At 37.5% G+C, this 21,801-nt stretch overlaps 1 protein-coding gene across 2 annotated transcripts in view; it reads left to right on the top strand.

Annotated features, from left to right (window-relative positions):
* The window catches only part of tet1 (tet methylcytosine dioxygenase 1), a 55,893-nt gene that overhangs the window by 2,006 nt on the left and 32,086 nt on the right, over positions 1–21,801 (top strand). Inside the window, exon 2 of one of the 2 annotated variants that reach the window (XM_051126078.1) lies at positions 1,482–3,023. In XM_051126078.1, coding sequence (XP_050982035.1) covers positions 1,653–3,023 — 1,371 coding nt within the window. In that variant the 5' untranslated portion in view covers positions 1,482–1,652. The remainder of the gene's footprint in view (positions 1–1,481; positions 3,024–21,801) is intronic. The other variant, XM_051126079.1, reaches the window with a different exon arrangement.

Below are 21,801 nucleotides of genomic sequence, written 5' to 3' on the forward strand. Positions count from 1 at the left end.
TCTCAGTTTTTTCTGTTTCTTCATGTAATCCCAGATGGACTGGATCATGCTGAGATGAGATCTGTGTGAAGCACTGGCTGTTGTCAGACTCCTTGTGCATACAAAAATCTCACTGGATTATTACAATTAATGGCAAAAAGAATGTTTGGAAATGTAAACTGAAATTTCCTACTCACACAGTACTGCAAAAAGTAGACATAACTGGCTTAAAGGAGAAGTTCACTTCCAGAACAAAAATTTACAGATAGTTTACTCACCCCCTTGTCATCCAAGATGTTCATGTCTTTCTTTCTTCAGTCGATAAAAATTATGTTTCTTGAGGAAAACATTTCATGAATGTTCTCCATATAGTGAACTTCAGTGGTGCCCCCCCATTGAACTTTCAAAATGCAGTTTAAATGCAGCTTCAGATGGCTCTAAACGATCCCACCTGAGGAAGAAGGGTCTTATCTAGCGAAGCGATCAGTCATTTTCAAAACAAATTGACAATTTATATACTTTTTAACCTCAAATGCTTGTCTTCTGTCGTCTCTGCGACGCGCATCCGTAGTCTATGTAATCCGGGTCAGTACAATTAGGGTGTGTTGAAAAATTTTCTTCAACGTCAAAATCATCCTACATTGCTGTTTTACCTTTTTTGGTAAAGGGTGTTTGCATGTTCACTTTGTAAACGCTAGGTCAGTACTTCTGCAGTGATGTAGGACAATTTTAAAGTTTTCAGATATATATAAAAAGTGGAGTTTTTCGACATACCCGAACTGTATGGATCGTTTAGAGCCATTTGAAGCTCCATTTAAACTGCATTTTGGAAGTTTAAGCTTGGGGGCACCATAAAAGTCCACTATATGGAGATAATTCCTGATTTTTTCTCCTCAAGAAACAAATTCTTATTGACTGAAGAAAGAAAGACATCTTGGATGACAAGGGGGTGAGTAAATTATCTGTAAATGTTTGTTATTTTACACAGTACTGTATATTCGCACCACATTTCAGCCTTAAATTAATTAGGAATGTTGGCTAGAAGATTTGGGTCGCTACTGTCTAGTAATATGTTTATGGCGAAATATAATATAACAGCTTATAACAGCAATACAACAGTCTTCTCAAAACTTCCAACAAGTGCCATGGTGTGTATTGTGATGCCTTGTGTATTTTATGTTTCACACTTTAGAAATGTGATACAATTTCTGTTATGTGAACGACTGCATTAACTCCCTGACCACAACTCCTGAACTAGGGAGCCGATTAAGACACTCAATAATAGTTTTGTTTCAGTTATTCATAAGAAAAAGACAGTAAAATTGAAATGAATATGGTGAATTTTGTCACATTTTTGGAGCACACTAACATACAGATGCCTTCAAAGCCCACAAATGTAGACCACAAGCCACAAACCCCAATTTGATTTAAGGGGTCTTAAATAAAAGATTCAGATGCTACATCATACTGCGTAAATCAATAATGAATTGTCCCTTCCACAGGTAGCCCTACATCCATATGTCATCAGTGGAAAAATGTCAATGTGATCTTACTCAAAACAGGAAATATTACGTGAAAGATCTGAAAAGTACTGTTGCCCAGAGTCATCTTTATACTGTTTCCCATGCCGGCAATCTTGAACTCCTCCTCCCTCACCCTCACTTACTTCAGCTATGCCTCATACTCCCAAAGCACCCAAGAAGTCATCTTGTGCATCCAAAAAGCAAAATGTTAGGAGGGTGACAGCTTCCACGACTAGGAGGCAAACGGTCAACTTGCTCAAAGCCAATGACGAGACCAGGAAGGCCATAAAGAAGAAACAGGCAGCCAAGGCGACCCAGAGGACTGTTGTCAGCAAGCCCAGGAAGAGGACAGTCAAGAATGTCCTCGTTGTTAAAGGATCCAAGCACACGTGTGGTTCTTTGAACCGAAATGGCTTGTTGTCAAAACGTAATGGGAAGGGGAAGTCACCTGGCAATAGTGTCTCATGTCCGAGGGAAGTTAAGTCCAACAAGAAAGTGGTTACAAAGAAAAAGGGAGGTCAGGAGATCAGAGAACAGGATATTGATACTAAAAGGTCAGAAGTTCATGATCCTAATGGTGAGGGACAACAAAAGGGTGCTGTAATTCCCACTGGAGAGGGACAGAGCGCTAACATAAGCTCGGAGAAAACTGCGGAGGATCACAGAGAGACTGTTGTTCACAACACTGACGAGGCTGAGAAAGAGACCGTAGAAGCAAACACAGGAACTGTACAAAACGAAAGCTGCTCTGCCTCTACAGAGCAGCCAAACACGGTGCTTGTTGAGCAGCATGACCCTCATGACCCCATCAATAATGTGGACTTTGCCTACAACAATAATACCTCAGGCCCAACAACTCCCTCCCCTTCACAGTCAGATAAGTATGCTTCAGGTCAGATTGAGGAGGTTCCACGCATGAACTTTCCCGACAGTTCTTTTCAAACCACTCCAGAAAACTCTACAGAAGCAGGTGAGACTGTGGCCTCCCAAGTGTGTCAGTCCTCCATTGAATCACCAGCACTTGAAATCATTGCAAATGCTCCCCAGAAGGAAGAAAACGAGTTTGAAAGCACTGCAGACGTGAACACCAAAGATGAAACTGACGATGCTGAAATGTCGATGAAGAAAGAGGGAGCGCTTTCTCTCCTCTCGCTGAGCATGACCATTTACAACAGCACTCTTTGTGAAATGGGCCGTGGGCCTCAGGCAACGGCGTTGCTCTCCAGTAGCACAGAAAGCACCCAGTCCTCTTTTGACAGCGACTCAGAGTCGGTTCTGGAGCACGGGGCGTCAGGAAGCCCTCCTTTACAAGTTGAGGATATTCAGTTGCGTTTACTTCAAGTTCAAGAGAGGAGGGAGAAGAAGAAGCAAATTCACTGCGGTGTTTGCACACCCTGTCTGCGCAAGATCAACTGCGGGGAATGCAGGAGCTGCTTGAACCGAAAAACGGGGCATCAGATCTGCAAGCTCAGGAAATGTATTGAGCTGAGGAAAAAGCCCCTCATGATCTGTGCGGGAGAGGTAAGGCACCTGACTCTTCAACTTTTGGATGTGTCTCTTGTTCTAACTTCAACATTTTGAATTAAAGGATTAGTTCACTTCCAGAATAAAAATGTACTGGTAATTTAGTCATCCAAGGTGTTAATGACTTTCTTTGTTCAGTCGAAAAGAAATTAAGGTTTTTGAGGAAAACATTTCAGGATTTTTCTCCATATAATGGACTTCAGTGGTGGCCAATGGTTTGAAGGTCCAAATTGCAGTTTCAGTGCAACTTCAAAGGGCTGTACACGATCCCAGCCGAAGAATAAGGGTCTTATCGAAACGATCTTAGTGAAATGATCTGTCATTTTCTGAAAGCAATAAAAATTTAGATAACTTGCACATTACGTAATGATGTTGGAAAGGTCACGCATGACGTAGGTGGAAGTACTGACAAGGGCTGCACGATTAATTAAAGGCAATTGTCATGCGCATTTTTTTGTGAAGTTGGTTGTGTAATCAGTAGTAAATCTCAAACAGGAGCAGCATTTAGTACATAGAGCCATAATTCAGTGAAAAGCTACGCTAAATCTTGCTCATTATCGCAGATGATTTAATTGCGCGGTTATGAAATCAAAAGAAATCGTTTGCAATAATAACAGCTGTTTGCGTAGCTTCTCGGTGAGCTACGGCTCTAGCCATTTCTCAATACCAAGTACGCAAAGTTCGGACTTGTGTCCTTGGTAGTTCAGACTTCGCAAGTTTGACTCGAGAGTACGAACTCCCGAGGACGGGAGGTTGAAGTCCCGTAATTCTGCAAATGGAACAGCAGCGTACTTAATAACGTCAGTCAGCTCACCTTTTCTACTCCGGTTGTCTTCAATGTATGTATTTACAATATGAAGAAATATATATCAACCACCACTGCCTCTTTTCGTTTTCATTTAAACATATTAATAGCTGCAAAAATGTAGTTTAGGGAACGTACATACATTACAGTGGAACAAAATACTATATCAAACAGCATTGCCTCTTTTCTGTTTCATTTAAGCATATTAACAGCGACAAAAATGTGGTGCAACGCGTACTTGCATTACAGTAAAATTAAATGATATCAAACACCACTGCCTCTCTTTGTTTTCTTCAAAATATAAAACACAACCCTCTTCGTATTCATTTTAAAAATATAAAACATATTAATGTGAAATAGGCAATATGTGCACTGTGTATAATACATCTATGTATAATAAAATGAAACATGACAAGCATAAATCTCTGCCTTTTTTTTTTATTGTCAGTTTTAATGAACAATATTAGCCATTATAAAAGCATAAGTATAAGGAATAAGAGACTAATGTAATCAGAAATAAAGACAAAAGCAAACAATTCAGTCAAATGCATGCTACAAAGTCAGCGTTGAATTGTGATTGATAAATAATTAATTTAGGAAGCATAACTTTGTAATCAGTAAAAACGATACGACCTGGAATAAATAATAGATTCACAAGACCAAAAATTAGCTGTTAGATTTACCCAAAACGAATTATACCTCTTGTTTAACCACTACAGAATCAGAACCAGTGGCAAGGTCAGAAGAAGTTCACATCTCCGAAATCGGCGAAACAAATTTTCAAATAGGCGCTGTCTTTATAAACGCAGATTTGAGTTTTAAACAACATTTCATGACACAGTAACAGTAATATTTTGAAAATTATGTGGATTTTCTCCTCCGCCATTAACACTCTCTGATTGGTGCAAAATGCATTCTGGGATACATGGCAGTCTCAAGTTCGCACAAGTCTCCTCTTGATGCATCCTTGATAAAAGGGGCAGAGCAAGAACACATCCGGGGATTTGAACTGTACTTGGCTAGATGTGAACTTTGAATTGGAACAGCACTTGGGTGAGGACTGATGACGTTTCACAAGTCCACAAGAACACAAATACAGACAAGAATGCATATTGAGAAACGGCTTCTGTGTAGAAATGCTGCTACATCTGAAAGCACATGAATTTACACAAAATAAGGCACGCATAGTATTCATAGTATTCTAAGCAGTGATAAAGGCATTGCATTATTATATACTGTGTTATAAGGAAAATTATAATAAGAAAAACTTAGATAAACCATACATTGTCGTAGTTGTGTGTTTATTAGTCACACTGAATCAATGAAAGCAGTTAAATCTTTTGTTTATTCAGCTGCAGCGATCGTGATTTCCGGAAGTGTCTTCTTCTGACATATTTGGAGTTTCTGCGTGAGAGCACCCTCTGGCCTTCGGATGGAGATATACTGCTGATCACAGAACCGTGCTTCACTAAAAGACAGTCACAGCTTTTGAATAATCACGATTGCGATTTCATTTTGATTTATCGTGCAACCCTAGTACTGACCCAGTGCGAAACATGCAAAGAAAATCAAACGCCCTTTACAAAAAAAGGTAAAACAACAATGTTGGACGATTTTTAAGTTGGATTTAAAATGAGATGAAGTTTTTTCACCAGCTTGAGTTTTTTCCAACTTGATTACGTAATGCGCAAAGACATGCATGCGCATCGCAGAGCTAGTGCAAGACAAGCATTTGTGGTTAAAAAGTTTTTTTTTAAGAAAACAACCAATGGTTTAGCTAGATAAGACCCTTATTCCTCAGCTGGGATCGTGTAGAGCCCTTTGACGCTGCATTGAAACTGCAGTTTGGACCTTTAACCCGTTGGAGAAATATATGGAGAAAAATCCTGGAATGTTTTCCTCAAAAACCTTCAGTTCTTTGCGACTGAAGGAAGAAAGATATAAACATCTTGGATTGAATTATCAGGAATTTTTTATTCTGGAAGCGAACTTCTCTTAAAGCCAAAAGCTCTTCAGTACAACATTTACTTACTTTTCAGTTAAAGGGGTCACAGGGAATCAAGTTTTCCTTGATCTTTAGAGTCCAAGTCCAAAAAAGCCTTTATTACAATTAATTTTGGATTTTTTGTGTGATGTTGCACAGATAAATGCATCATTTTATACATCAGTGATGTCTGTTGGGTGATGCAAAACTTCCACCCAGATGTAATAAGGAAACGCCTTATAAGTTGTGGAACGGATATCTTTCCCAAAGATCCCCAAGTTGAACTAAAGGCTAAAGTTCGTTTTGAAGGTCCCTGATCATTTAAATCGCTCTAATACCTTTCAGTAAGGATTGTCTGGTGATTCACAATTATCACACAACAGCAGAATTACAGTTCTCAGTCTTGTTTGGAGTGCTAAATAAGGTTCTGTTCACATGGTTTGTTGAAGCACATTTAAAATTATAATGGCCACACCCGCTCTTAAGTTAAACATACAGTTGATAAGTGGACATAGCAAGTTTAGAAAAATGATATGACTCATTTAATTATGGTTAATGATATTACTAGGCTGGAGAGGTTTTAATAAAGGCGTCGAAACAGATTTAGTCATAGTTGGTTTCTGAATTGTTTGAGTGAACTCATCATACTTTTGCTTATTGTTGTCTCCTGACTCCATTGGCTCAAAAATATGGAAGAAATAGATGAGCACTGCTTTCAGCCACAACCCATCACATGATTTGCCATCAGTGTTGCACGTGGCTTATGTGTCTGTGTGAGCAAGTTTGTGAGCCAGAGAGAATGAATGGCACTCCACATATGTTAAGTCTCCATGTTACAGCGTGTCCTCTTTTTACTTGTGTGCGTTTGAGTGTCAGTAGTTTGTCTTATTCATGTCAATTCAGTGTTGTTACTATGTCATTGTGCTGATTGAGACTGAATTCCTGGCATTTTCGAGTCTAGTTGTTTATTTAGTCTCTGTTGGAAACAGGATTGCTGTTTCTGATTAAGCGCTAATTATGCAACTTTATGTACTGTAGCAGTATAGACCCTTTGTCAAATTTACCAGCAAGGAACTGGGAATATAAAGCCACCCATGACCTGTAGTTCAAACAGTAGACCATGGCACTAGGAAAGTCAAGTTCATGGGTTCGGTTCAAGTAATGTGTGATATGATTAAATGCATAGCTTGAATGCAAAGTATTGTGTTTATGCGTGTACTGTAGTTGCTAGTTCTGAAATGTTTCAAACTTGGAAGAAAGTTGAGTAACAAAATTGTTTCACTCTCACCCAATTATATAATCGTTGCTGTCACTTATGAGTGTTTGAGGCAGTCCTCTAACGTCTGTCTGTTAGTAGCAGCGACAGGGATGATGACAGGATTACACCAGATTGAGGTTCGTAAACGTATCAGTCGTTTCCCTAAAATTTAGGCCAGCGTTCAGCCAGGGTCACATCTGTCATAGTTATAGTCAGACTTTAGTCAGGTTGCCATCAGTGTCTGGATGTGAGCGGGTGGTTTGTGGGCTGAAGGTTTTGGATTGTGTTTCTTTATCTTTTAAGGGTTGATGGGATAGGCCATCTGTAATTATGTAATTAACTACATAAGAGGGTTGTTGTTTGTGCATCCATCTGCCCATTATGGGTGTCACATGATAGGTAAAGTGGATATAAGTGCAAGAGGAAATGTAGACGCTTACGAACGATTCAATGCAATGATGTAATTCACCCTGTCTGATGTACTTAGTGATAAAAATATGGCCTATTTTAGTTTCATATACACTACTTTTTAATATCTTAACTGTCACCCGTCCCCTCGGCGAGACGGCTAAGTTTACTGCACCATATTACAAAAAAATCTTAATCTAATCATGACAAACTTTATATCATTGGAAATAGATATTTTACCACTGTTTTATGTTATGAATTATGTAGGAGAAGTAATAGATTAATTTATGACAAGAGTCAAAAAAATCTACATTGAAAACTTTTATCCTTGAAAACCATTTTAAAATCAGACATTGCCTTACCATGGAAAATGTACATTAAAATCATATTACAAAATGTTTTCGTTCATGAATTATAAAAATTTAAGATTGGATAGTGGTTTTTCACGTCTACACTGTAAAAAACAATTTGTTGAGTCAACTTAAAATAATTTGTAACCTGGCTGCCTTAAAATTTTAAGTTCAGTCAACTAAAAAAAAGTTTATTCAACTTGAAATGTTAAATTATACTAAGTGACAACTTAGATATTTGAGTTGAATCAACTTAAAATAATTAACACACAACACACAAGCACAACAGAGACCAATCTTTTGATTTTTGGCCAAACTTGTCAGAAGTTATAAGCAGAAATTAAAATTTTTTAAATATTTTTGACCAGTAGATGGTGCTGTGCCGAAACTACTCATGTGCCCTCAGGTCATGCTTGATATAACACATACCAAGTTTGGTCAGAATCCACTAAACCCTTGCGGAGATGTAGCTTCATGTCCATTTTTGCATGAATTTCATCAAATTTGGCACAATATGTAAGATTTTTGTAATAAAATGTCCAAAAACCACTTGCACAGTGTTATATATTTCATTCAGTTGTGTTCTTATGTTATCTCAAAAGTTCACAAGGATTTGTAAATCCAAAGAAATCCCAGTTTTAAATAATGACTCGTACCTGGTCGTTGTCGCCTATCAATGATGCAATATCCGCACTATTCTCAGTTTCCGCTTATGAATATAACTATAACTTTTTTTATATATAACTTTTAAACTAATTATCCAAATAATGTATAGTGCTACAAAGCTGTTATTATCAGAGCATGTGAGCAGAGCATAGCGGGAGCACTACTACAGCATAGCACAGTAGAGCTACTGCAAACAGGAACAAGTATACTACATAGAAACTTCCTATAGGGGCGTTATTTGAGCAGACTCTATTTGTCCGGTAAGCATGAGTAGCGGTACATGAGCGGAACGCACATTCATAGAGCTGAATATTGAGCAGTGTGTCACACCAACCAGTGACAGCGGCTAGAGGAGAGTGCAACTACGTGCTGAACACTGCCGGTCAGTGCGGTGCGGCGCGCTGCGCTGTGCCATATATAGGCCTATATTATATATATATATTTTCAGCTATTTTTCTCTTTCAGCCGAAAAAACAAAAATGCCATTTTCAGGCCGATAATTTTCGGTGGCTGAAAATTCGGTGCATCCCTAGTTTTTATCAAGTCTGGTGAGCAAACCTATGGTAATGTGATTAAATACAGTATGTGCTGCACAAAAACATTTAGCCATTCTTGCAAATACGGTGGGTTCGTTCAAATTTACTTTTATAACAACTGTTTTACACACGTAAAAATGTGCATCATTAACCCACCAAATCATGACAAATAGTCAAATATCAGTAAAAGGCTAATATTGAATTAAATGTCATGTTCTTTGTGGATAATTCATTACGATGACATAAAATACTGTCATTAAATGTACAGGTAAGTCAATAAAAAAGTAATACATTACCTCATCCGTGAGCATGATTTGTGAAAACAACATCTCCCAACGTTCCATGCTCCGTCATTGCGTCATCGAGCTTCGCCCCTGTTATTGTTTTGAAAATGCGACCTCTAGCGGCAAAAACTTACATATTGTGCCTATAACACTCTTTATGAAAAACCGCTTGGTATATCAGATAGCTTTTGATAACTATTTGCCAGCGTTGTCTGAAAATGATCTGAGCCAATTTTGGTAAAAATTGGACATACGGTCAAGGACGAGTTAGAAAAAGTAGATTTTTTTGGATTTTTTTTTAAATTGCAAAAAAGTTGTAGAAATTAAAAATTTTGGCATGCATTATCATGAGCCAAGGAATCAGAAGGGAAAAAGGAAGAAAATTTACTTCTAGACCGTACAGTTCAAAATTTATTAGCAGAAACATGAGTGCAAATTTAGCCTATTGGTGGCAGAGTATGTGAGCGGAGTGGAGCGACAACAAGTTCCCCTCCGCGCTCCATGCATTTTATAACCACTCCGCTCCAGCTCCGCTCTGGGTTCACCGTTTCCCGCTCCCACTCCACTCTTCGCTCACTAATTCCAAGAAACACTGCTCCGCCTTCGCTCTGCGTCTAAACTATATCAGTATGTTTGAATTACCGCAGTTCTGTTCATAACGTATATTAAAAGAAGAAAATAACAGAAATAAAATGAAAGTATAGTTTTAAAGTGGCTTATTGGAACACTAGTGTGCAAACTTTTTCCTCGTGCCAAGCTAACATGGTTGTCAGTCAGCATTAAAAGGTATAATTGCTTAAAAAAAAAATAATAATAATAACAATACGTTTCATCAGTTATTTTACGTACAGATCGCTGCATTTCTTATAGATTTCTTCTCATTCGAAATCGGATATACAGATGAAGTACCACAGTGAGTTTACATTTGTTTGAATGCATTATTGAGAGAGCGATTGCGTGTGAGTAAGTGTTGTACTTGTTTAAATCACGCTTTCACTTGAAAATATTCAGTATCTTGAAAGAACAAATTCATTGAAAATTATAAGTTTCTGCTCATGTCCATTGCCGTCATCCTAGTTTTCACATTCTTTCTGATTTGAGTGATCCATCTCTATCAAGCTAGCTAAATAGGCTATGTTTAACGTGTGAATTCTTGCTATATATGCAGTTATGTTATGGGTCGTTGTCATGAATTGTACTCATGATGGAGCGGTAGTGGAGCATTCTTGGAGCGAGTAAAAACCACAATTCTCCAACTTTTAAAATTTCCACTCCTCACTCCATTAAAAATCACGCCGCTCCACTCCACGCTCCGCTCCCACTCCACTCCGCTCACATACTCTGATTGGTGGTGCTAGAGAGTTTGAGATAGAGTCTCCAAATTTGCTATGGTTATTATTGAGACTGTCCTCGATCTATGTGCCAAATTTCATAACTTTCCCGCAAGTGGTTCAGTGGGCTGCCACAGTCTTTGAAAGCTGAAGAAGAAGAAAACTAGTGGACACAGTAGTAGTTCCTAAAGCGTGTTCGGTGCTTGGCCCCTAATTATACCCACCCCAAACTTTTGAACTGTATACTATAAGTACTGTGCTAAACTGCTTATTTAATATAAATTAAATAAATAGTTTTCACTAGAGTTGTCATCAATAAGGTATTTCTCCATCGAATACCAGTTTTCGTTTTCTAAAATTAGTCATGTTTTTTGGCCTACAAAAGAGATTTCAAAATGGTTAGTCTTAAGGTTTGTTCTGTTTGTTACATACTGTTCTGTTCCTTCCTGAGCAGGTTAAATCAGGTCTCTTTGGGTGTATGTGGAGGAAAGAGGCTGTTCTGACAAGAAGTTCAGGATCAGCCTGCGTCCACACCTACTGTAACAGGTCAAAAGTTACCAAACATGAAACACTGGTGCTGCCAAACTGGATCAGATGATCCTGATGGTGTGTATGTGTAAGACTTACATGTGCTCTGACTCGTAAACAAGACGTTTATCTAACATGCTGATAACTACTTGGAGATATCAACATGCTGGGTGATTTGTGATCCAGTACGAGAGCTCAGTTGTCGCTTTTACGTAATGCGCTTTGTGTTTTCGTTGCGTCTTTCTTTAATTATTGTTACTGAACAACATGACCCCTGGGCTAGAAGCAATCACATACCACATCTCACAGCCTGTGCCGCAACATGTCTCTTTCATCACCGTAGAATAGTCATAACAATTATAAGTGATGTGTGTTTTGTTTACTTTTCAAAGCGTGGCTTTTGCTAAGGGAGGAGTTATGCTGGGTTTGTGATTTGGATTAGATCTCAGTTACTCCATGTAGGTTCGCTTTAACATTACCGGGCTTTTGTGATCATGTTTGTTCCACTCCTAATTACAAGGTATATTCGTACAAAAAACAAAGCTAATTTCGCTGGGTGCGCACATCTGCCATCCAGCTGTGACACTCCCAACTGCACCAACACCCCATGAGCTTGCGCTTCAAAAAGTTTAATCTTCCTTGCCGTATTTCGCCATGCCTCAGAGACGGAGCTACCGCCGTGTGCTTGTGAATGGCACGAGGGGCTGCTTAACTTGGCACAGTTGAGGAAGAGGGAAATCAAGGGAAAACGAAGGGTAAGAGGGCTGTTGGTTCAGTTAGGTCTGGTTTTAATCACGTCTGACAGCAGGCCGAAGCCAGGCAGGATGCTGAGGTAATGCTTTAGAATACAGTGGCTTCAGTTTATGTCACACATGTCCTGATTTACTCTCATGAAGTGTTTGGACCACGAGTTTGGGTATTAGTAAACGCCGATCGGAAAGGTTTTAAGTCATGGGTTTCTCTTGCTGGAGGCTTTGTATCTAAAGTCCCAAAGGTAGATACAGCAGCCCATCCTCTCCTGGGCTCTGCTTTGTGTAACAAGCAAACAATATATATTTCCTTGACTGGGAAAACGCTACTTAGTTTCTCAGAAAACCATAACGACTTTCTCTTCTCCAGGAAGTATTTATTTGGATTGAGTATGCTTATCAAGATGGTAACCTCAAATTCTCCTTTTTTACAAACAAATGCTTGCTAGTTTAGTTCACAGATGATTTGTATTAAACGGCGGATGTTTTTTTCTACTACTTCCGTGTGCTAATGTCCTGATTTAATCGACTACGTGGAAAATAAATTCTTAGGACCTTCATGTAACTATTTTGTTTTGTTGGCTTCTTGCCAAATCCTCCAAACATTGAAAAGCAAGGATGTAGCAATTGACCCCCACCCTCACATCACAACATACCCGGTCACTTTTAGAAAAGACTAAATTTGTCTCCCTCTTTTTTTGAGACATAATCTTTCTATTTCAAGAGCTTCATTTTTCTTGGCTGCAGTGCGAAGGAAAAGAAACGGTTTGAAATGATGGCTTTTAAATCTAAGGAGTAGACTCTGCCAACTGGTTGCTTTGGCTGTGAGCTGAATGAAGCGATTAAGTGATAGCACTCACTGATCCATCTTACAGCAAATCAGTTAAGGTGAACATCATTGTAGGGTAATTACTATTTATGAACCCAGTGCTGATCGGAAGCAAACTTCAAAATTAATTTTTTGGATTATTTCCCCTACTGAAAATAGAGGAACCAAACTCTTAAAAGCTATTATAGTATTTTTTACAAATGCAGAAATTAAAAACGTGTATGAATGAAACAAAGTCACTACAAACACAGGCGAGGCTGCATATGACTAAACCTCTTTCATAACCAGTACGTTTTCATATTTGAAAATAAAGGAACTTGAGTTTTACAACTTCCATTTCCTCTCTCATACATTAAGTAATGGTTTTGACACAGTACTGCAGTAGTCTGAAGTGATGTACCGCAGAAATCTTGGCTGTGTGGAGCAAAACTAATGAGAGTGTCAGCAAGTTCTACATGATGGAGCTCAAATTGACATACCATACGACCGTTTGCACAGTTGAGCTTGCCAGATCACACACGCAATCAACACAGAATGAAGAATATGACTGGGCTGCTTGTAGTGGGCTGAATCTATCCAGACTATCTAATGTGAGTCCAGTTAACGAAAGGTATAAAACAGATGTCTCATTTTTGCTCTGAAGCTTCCACACTGCACAAGGAAACATCTCTGAAAATCAAAGATTTTGAAAGACTTTTTCATAGTACAAAATACTGTATTTTTGAATACATTTGGCCTACTTTGTGTCTAGATGTATGGCTTTCCTCAGTGCGATTTATTTCAGAATCGTAAATAAGGAGAAATAAGAATTATAAGAGATATAAACTTGCGATTCTGAGAAATGAAGTCAAAATTGCCAGATATAAACTCACAATTACAAGGAAAACACTCAGAATTGCAAAAATTGCGAGTTATCTTGCAATTCTGACTTTATTTCTCGCAATTGTGCATTTATATCCTGCTATTTTGACTTTCTAGCTGAGTTTATATCACGCAATTCTGAGAAAAAAAAAGTCAGAATTGTGAGTTATCTTGCAATTCTGACTTTATTTCTCGCAATTGCACATTTATATTCCGCTATTTTGACTTTAGAAATTACAATTGTGAGTTTATATCACGCAATTCTGAGAAAAAAAGTCAGAATTGTGAGTTATCTTGCAATTCTGACTTTATTTCTCGCAATTGCACATTTATATTCCGCTATTTTGACTTTAGAAATTACAATTGTGAGTTTATATCACGCAATTCTGAGAAAAAAAGTCAGAATTGTGAGTTATCTTGCAATTCTGACTTTATTTCTCGCAATTGCACATTTATATTCTGCTTTTTTTACTTTAGAAATTATAATTGTGAGTTTATATCACGCAATTCTGAGAAAAAAAACTCAGAATTGCAAGTTTATATCATCCAGTTCTGAGAAAAAAAGTCAGAATTGTGAGATATAAACTTGCATGTGCGAGAAAAGTCAAAATTGTGAGTTATCTCGCAATTCTGACTTTATTTCTTGCAATTGCACATTTATATCCCGCTATTTTGACTTTAGAAATCACAACTGTGAGTTTATATCACGCAATTCTGAGAAAAAAAGTCAGAACTGCAGGAAATAAACTCGCAATTACCTTTTTTTTTTTTTTATTTAGTGGCGGAAACAGGCTTCCAAATACATGTCTCTGTTATGATGTCTAAGTAAATAATTATAAATAAAATGAAATAAAAAGTATATATAAAAAATAAAATAAGTAAATAACTGAACATAATTTAAATGTTTTAATATAGTTAATGAAAATGACCAACATGGAGGGTACTTTATTCCATGAAGGATGTGTAGGAACTTGGGTAGCATGTGTGATTAGCATAGACTAATCAATTAGCTTGCAAAAAAGAAAATACAATTTTTGTAACGATCTCACATCACCAGGACCTCTAATTAGGGAATTCTATCTTCTGTCATTGATGTCTTCTTGGGTACAAGAATGATGGTTGATGACTTTGAGTTTTCACTTTAGAGATTAGTGTATAATTAGTTTGGCAATTTGATTTTCAGTCTTTTTTGAGTCCTGTCATTATTCATACTCGTGCATCTTTTGTTTTTCCATGATGAACAAGTCTTTCGTTGCTTTTCCAGAGCCCTTGCCAAAAACTACTTGATAAACCACAGAACTGAGCTGATATGGTTGCCATGATATCAGCGTGCATCACCTTGACATCTAAGTCAAGATCATCTGCCCATTTGGCCTCTGATATTTTCACAGAACTGTTGATGATGTATCATGAATGATTACTGTCAACATTTAATCTTAAATCCTCCAAATTTCCAGTCATGTCTATAAAGACATGAGCTATTAAAACATCATCAGAGGTGCACACATATTTTATGTTTTCAAAGCCTATTAAATGTTCAGATATAAGTACTGGATGTATTTTTAGCAGAGGCTCAGGTTAGACATCATCTGGACAGCTTGGGCAACAAAAACATGAAAAACAAAACCAAAATAGACTGGCACACTGATTAACAAAAAACTGATATCCTTTTATTAATTTTCTGTTTTAGCACTGTGGAGAGATTCTCTAAACCATGAATGACTGGCACTTAATCGTTTAATAAAATGAAAAATCACAAGAAAATAGCCAGCACTTACACCTATGCCTCAGGACATTATTACAGCGTGTATTGTTATGCAGTTAAAAGGCTTTTTAAAAGCAATGATCCACGAGAGATTACTCATTACAGTGACTTCACTACAGATAAGTGGAGTAAATAGACATAACGCCCTTACTCATGGTAAAAATGGTAAAGCACAGCCTTGAGTGGCATTTTGCCTTCAGTAAAATGTTCCAGTGTTCAATTAATACTTAAATAATTCTGTGGTATTCCTTCATAGAAAATACATTATATATGGAGATAAATGACTTGCATTGTCTAGGAACAGGAAGAGGTATTGCACCAATGATTTTCTCTAATTTTTGTAATTCAAGGTGGTGAACTTACTGCCTTTCTGGTCTATGTAATCGATTCAGCCTTTGAGTTGGCAATTGCCATAATTAATCCTCTACCCCAGATGCAGCTGCATGTCAAAATGAATTTTTATTGACAAGTCCCTGTGGATATGTGTTGGATTTGGCATCTTGCCTTTATACTTTAAGTAACAGACAATACAAAGTAAAAAAACTCAGTCAAAATGAGTAATGTCAACAGAGCAGAAACAATTAAGGTGAACGTGTTTTATTAAGTAAACACTGCATCGTCTTTTACAGTGTATATCTGATTGTAGTAGAGGATACAGGAAGGAATGAGAAGAGAGAGTGAAGGACAGGAAGGAAAGGTTGAGACTCTAACTTGGGATGCCCAAAGCAAACTTGGGTTTCAGCAGTCCAAAGAAAACATTGGAGGTAGTGAATTTGGGTACATAAGATAAGTGGTAGGAAACTGATATACCATTTCAATCCTGCTAACATAACTAACGTACACTCTCGGATAAAAAGGTACAAAAGCTATCACTGGGGTGGTATCCTTTCAAAAGATATACCTTTGTACCTTTTTTTTTACCCCTAGAAGGTGCATATTTGTAATTTAAAGAGATAGTTCACCCAAAAATAAAAATTATGTCATTAATTACTCACCCTCATGTCATTCCAGACCTTCATCATCAGAATACAAATTAAGATATTTTTGATGAACATGGGTCCTACCACGTTCAAGGTCCAGAGAGGTACCGAAAACATCAACAAAATAGTGCATGTGACATCAGTGGTTCAACCGTAATTTTATGAAGCTACAATAAAACTTTTTGTGTGCAAAAAAAACTGAAATAGCTATTTATGTCTGTATTCATTTAATTAAAGGAGAAGTCCACTTCCAGAACAAAAATTTACAGATAATGTACTCACCCCCTTGTCATCCAAGATGTTCATGTCTTTCTTTCTTCAGTTGTAATAAAACTATGTTTTTTGAGGAAAACATTTCTCCATATAATGGACCGCTATGGTGCCCCGAGTTTAAATGCGGCTTCAAACGATCCCAAATGTGGTTGTAAACGATCCCAGCCGAGGAAGAAGGGTCTTCTCTAACAAAATGATTGGTTATTTTCATAAAATAGTACAATTTTTATTCTTTTTAATCTCAAACGCTCGCCTTGTCTTGCTCTGCCTGAACTCTGTGTATTCTGGCTCAAGACAGTTAGGGTATGTCGAAAAAATCCATTTCTCTACTTCAAAAATCATTTCAAAATCATCCTACATCACTGCAGAAGTTCAGACCCAGTCTTTGCGAAGTGAGCATGCAAAGAAGATCAAACAACCTTAAAAAAGATAAAACAAAGGTACATGATGATTTTGAAGTTGAGGAAGAACATGAGATGGGAGTTTTTCGACATACACTAACTGTCATGAACCGGAACAAAAACTGAGTTCAGGGAGAGTAAGACAAGACGAGCGTTTGAGATTAAAAAGTTTATAAATTGTATTATTTTTATGAAAATAACAGATCGTTTCGCTAGATAAGACAGTAAATTTATTTTAATAATATGTCATTTAAATTTATTGTAGCTCTTTTATTGAATGTGTGCTTACTTGGTGTGTATAGAAATCGACTGTGTAATTGCAGATGTGTTTTGAAACTTGGCTCATACTGTGAGATTTTAGATCAGGAACTGTTTATAATAAGGTAGGATGATGATAAATGTTGTATTCATGTAGTTAAATCTCAAGCGAAAAGTTTTTCCTGGAGCCTGTGGGCTGGGGCTGTAATGCTGTGCCCGTGTGGGATCATTGGCAGGAGCTGGTGTGAGTCTTGGTGAGCCAGGCAAGCTGGTAGGAGGCTGGAGTGTAAGAAAGTGAGCAAACGAATCGTGAAATGTCAGTATGAGTGAATGCCTCTGCATCAGCTCTCGCTCTGACCAATGTGATATGATCTCTGATCTGCCTCAACACCTTGTAATGCTTCCATCACACCCTCAAAACAACAGAAATCCAAACCTAGAACAACATCTGACACCATTAGCCACCATGGTGATCATCATGACACAGTCCAAAGGCATCTAAATTTATTTTTTAGTTTGGGCTATATACATCCAAGTACACATCAGTTTTAGAAAAGATTAAAAAAAGATATGTGGTTCTCTTTTCCAACATATCAAAGTATATTTGTGACCCTGCACCACAAAACCAGTCATAAACAGCACGGGTATATTTGTAGCAATGGCCAAAAATACGTTGACCTTTAAAGTTGTCCAAATGCAATGCATTTTACTAATCAGAAATTAGGTTTTGATATATTTACAGTAGGAATTTTACAAAATATCTTCATGGAACATGATCTTTACTTAATTTCTTAATGATTTTTGGCATAAAAGAAAAATCAATAATTTTGACCCACACAACGTATTTTTGGTTATTGCTGCAAATATACCCCAGCGACTTAAGACTGGTTTTGTGGTCCAGGGTCACATATTGCCCTGTCCTCACAAACCATACATCAATAGAAAGCTTATTATTCAGCTTTCAGATGATGTATAAATCTCAATTTCAAAAAATTGACTCTTATGACTGGTTTTGTGGTCTAGGGTCACATTTATAGCTCACAATTTGACTTTATTGCAATATATAAAGTAACAGTTGAAAGATATAGGGTCACCTTGCGAAATATAAATGAGTGGAAATGTACTTCCATTGTAACTAGACTATATAAGGTAGACCAAATATGGAGAAACTTGTTTAAAAGCAACACACAGTCCAGACTCTACAGCATTCAGCTTGTCTCCGCTCAAAATATCTCATTACTTCGAAGCAAACCTCAGATTAATGTCTGTCAGTACTGAAAATAGGAAGTCTTGAAGCGTTTTACACTACCACATTAGTTGCCATGGAGGAGTATGGTAGTACTGGAAAATTTCTTCACAGTCCTCACAACTTTACAGTTGAATAGTGATTTAAATTTCAATGTCAGCCCTCCGAGCAAGCCAATGGATTGAATCGTTCAGTTTCTTTTGAGGAGTCCCAGGTGTTCTTACACTATTCACTCAAGCTAATCCTTCCCCAAGAGCTGTACAGGTTTTAGTTTGTGATATGAATCATCATAGCTTAAAATAAAGTCATGACATAAGTACAATGATGGGAATCAGGCAACTGGCTTTTTGTTATATTTGTAATTACAGAAGCCAGGTCCATCCCTTGAATTGTCCTTGATGGACTTTGTCGCCTCTCCCTCTGTTTTTTCCCTTGTTATCTGAGTGCAGAGCAAACCATCAGTTAGTCTTCCTGTGTTCACACACACTTCCCTCCTGACTGAGGAAATCTTGTGGAGCAAAACTGTCTGCTCGCAGATCCATTTTTTTGTTGTTGTGTATGCAGACATGCGTAACACTTTGCATGTTATGCAAAAACGGATTGCGTAGGATGTATGAGGGCAGCATTATCAACAAGTTTACTCATTTAATGGCCAGAAATAAGCTTTTACTGCACTTTTGTATGAATTTGTTAAGAGACAACACTTTCCAAGGCTTTCTCACTTCATAATAACTGTGCATATTAGCAGGCTCCAGTGGGTTATTGAATTAAGAACTGTATTCCCTCAATAAATACATTGTTTTATTGCTTCTTGATGCCTTTTAGAGGGGATTAGGATTCTCGCCTCTTGCTCAGCCTGACTTTTCCTGCCGTCTGGGGTTGATTTAATGTGTGTGTGACTTTAGGGATATATCCAAACATACAGTCATGCTTTCCTGAAAGAGAATGGGTGATTCTTTGATTGGGGAACCTATTTGTTTGTATGAAAAAATGCTTTTAAAGACAAACAAACCAAAACAACAAATCATTTTAATTTAAGAGGATAAGTAATTTTAATCTTTTTATTGTGTGTATGTTTTTTTAAGTTCTAATCAAGAAAATTCAGCTTTTGACTTTTCATATTTTAAGTTCATTTTGACATTTAAAGATATAGTTGACCCAAAAATGAAGATTCTGTCATTAAATACTCACTGTTTTGTCGTTCCAAACCTGTAAGACCTTCGTTCATCTTTGAAACACAAATTAAGATATTTTTGATGAAATCTGAGAGCTTTCTGACCCTCCATAGACAGCAACACAACTACCACGTTTAAGGCCCAGAAAGGTAGTAAGGACAATGGTAAAGTAGTCCATGTGTCATCAGTGGTTCAACAAAATTGTGCGCAAAGAAAACAAAAATAACAGCTTAATTCAACAGTTTCTTCTCCTCCTGTGTCGGAGTACCATGACATTAATCAAGTCGTTATTTTTGTGTTCTTTATGCACAAAAATTATTCTCTTCGCTTTATAACATTATGGTTGAACCACTGATGTCACATGGACTATTTTAACAAGGTGTCAGTTGTGTTACCCTCTATGCAGGGTCTGAAAGCTCTCAGATGTCATCAAAATATCTTAACTTGTGTTCCGAAGATGAACGAAGGTCTTAAGGGTTTGGAACGACATGAGGGTGAGTAATTAAGTAATTAATGACTTTAAGATACATAATTTACTTTTTAAGACCTAAGTCAGCAGTTCCCCTAGTTGTAGATTCACCCATATGCATCCATCTGCCACAGACAGTTTATTCCTTCCTCAGTTACAGTGGTAAAAGGAGGAGGTGAAGTTCTCTTTTAATCTCCTGACATGCTCAATTGTGGCTGGTGTTTTATTGGTATGAGCCATTGGTGAGCAGGTCACACCTCGACATAGTGCACTGGTGTAGGGGCTGTTTGCCAGCACTTCATGAGGAGATTTATACATGGGTTCCTTGTGACTAATGAAGGCTGGGCAGCTTTTTAAAGCTCACCATATGGACATGTTTCTACAATTGGAGCTCAAACACAAGTGAGGACAGACAAAGAAGGGAGGAGTTCTGGGTGATGTTGGAAACGATTTCTATAGATTTCAGCACTATAAGTTTACATTACTCTAAAAAGGCGTCTTTACGCAGCTGATTGAAGGCTGTAAGGATGCAATGCCACATAAAAGCCAGACTAATTTATGCCTGTTCAGACACACCTCAGTTACTAATATAAAGGTACATAGTTGTAATTGCTGTGTAAATATATTCATGCCATCTCTGAGCAGCATTTCAGAAGTGCTTCTGTGCCTCCTTTGCAGTAAAAAAATTGTAAATTTGGCGTAAGAAAAGATTGAGCCAAAATATTATTATTAATAATAAATATGGCTGCAACAGCAACTAACGGGCCAACCAAAACAGAGGTAATGAGCTGTCTTTAATTACTCAGTTAAGACCAGGGTTCTCCATCCCTGCTCCTGGAGAGCTACCTTCCTGCAGACTTCAGTTGTAAGCATGCTTCAAAACACCTGTCTTTAATTAAGTAGCCCTGAAAACCTTGATTAGCTGGTTCAGGTGTGTTTGATTAAGGTTGGAGCTGAAAGGAGTATGGTAGCTCTCCAGGAGCAGGGTTGGAGACCCCTGTTAAAGATATTTGTTGATACAGAATTTTACTACAAAACTCAAAAAGGCAGACATAGGAAAATTAGGTAGCATCTGATTCAGTGTGCCATTCTGAGATCAGTCTTATGATTTTTGCACCAACTGGTAAAAAGTTATAAGCTTAAATATCAATTTTTTGACCAGTAGGCGGTGCTCTGCCAAAACTACTTTTGTGCCCTCAGGTCAGGCTTGTTTTAACACATACCAAGTTTGGTCAGAATCTGCTAAATTGTAGCAGAGATATAGCCTCATGTCCTTTTTTGCACAAACTTTGTCAAATATGTTCGCACGCTTTATGAAAATGCTTTTCTATACCAACAAGCTTTTGATAACATTTTACCAGAATGCTCTGAAGATGATCTGAGCCAATTTTGGTGAACAAACTAGACAAACCGAAAAAAAATGGACAAACTGTCTAGGATGAGTTAGGAAAAGTTGATATTTTGGAAAATTCAAAATTGTGAAAAATCTTAAACAACAGAAATTAAAATTTTCATATGCGTTTAACTCAGTTTGAACCAAGGAAACAGAAAAAAAGGAATTTTGCTTTTAGACTTTACAGTTCAAAAGTTACTAGCAGAAACAGTGCAAATTTGGTCTG

The sequence above is a fragment of the Labeo rohita genome, chromosome 13 (genome assembly GCF_022985175.1).
Source record: "Labeo rohita strain BAU-BD-2019 chromosome 13, IGBB_LRoh.1.0, whole genome shotgun sequence".
Classification (NCBI taxonomy): Eukaryota; Metazoa; Chordata; class Actinopteri; order Cypriniformes; family Cyprinidae; genus Labeo; species Labeo rohita.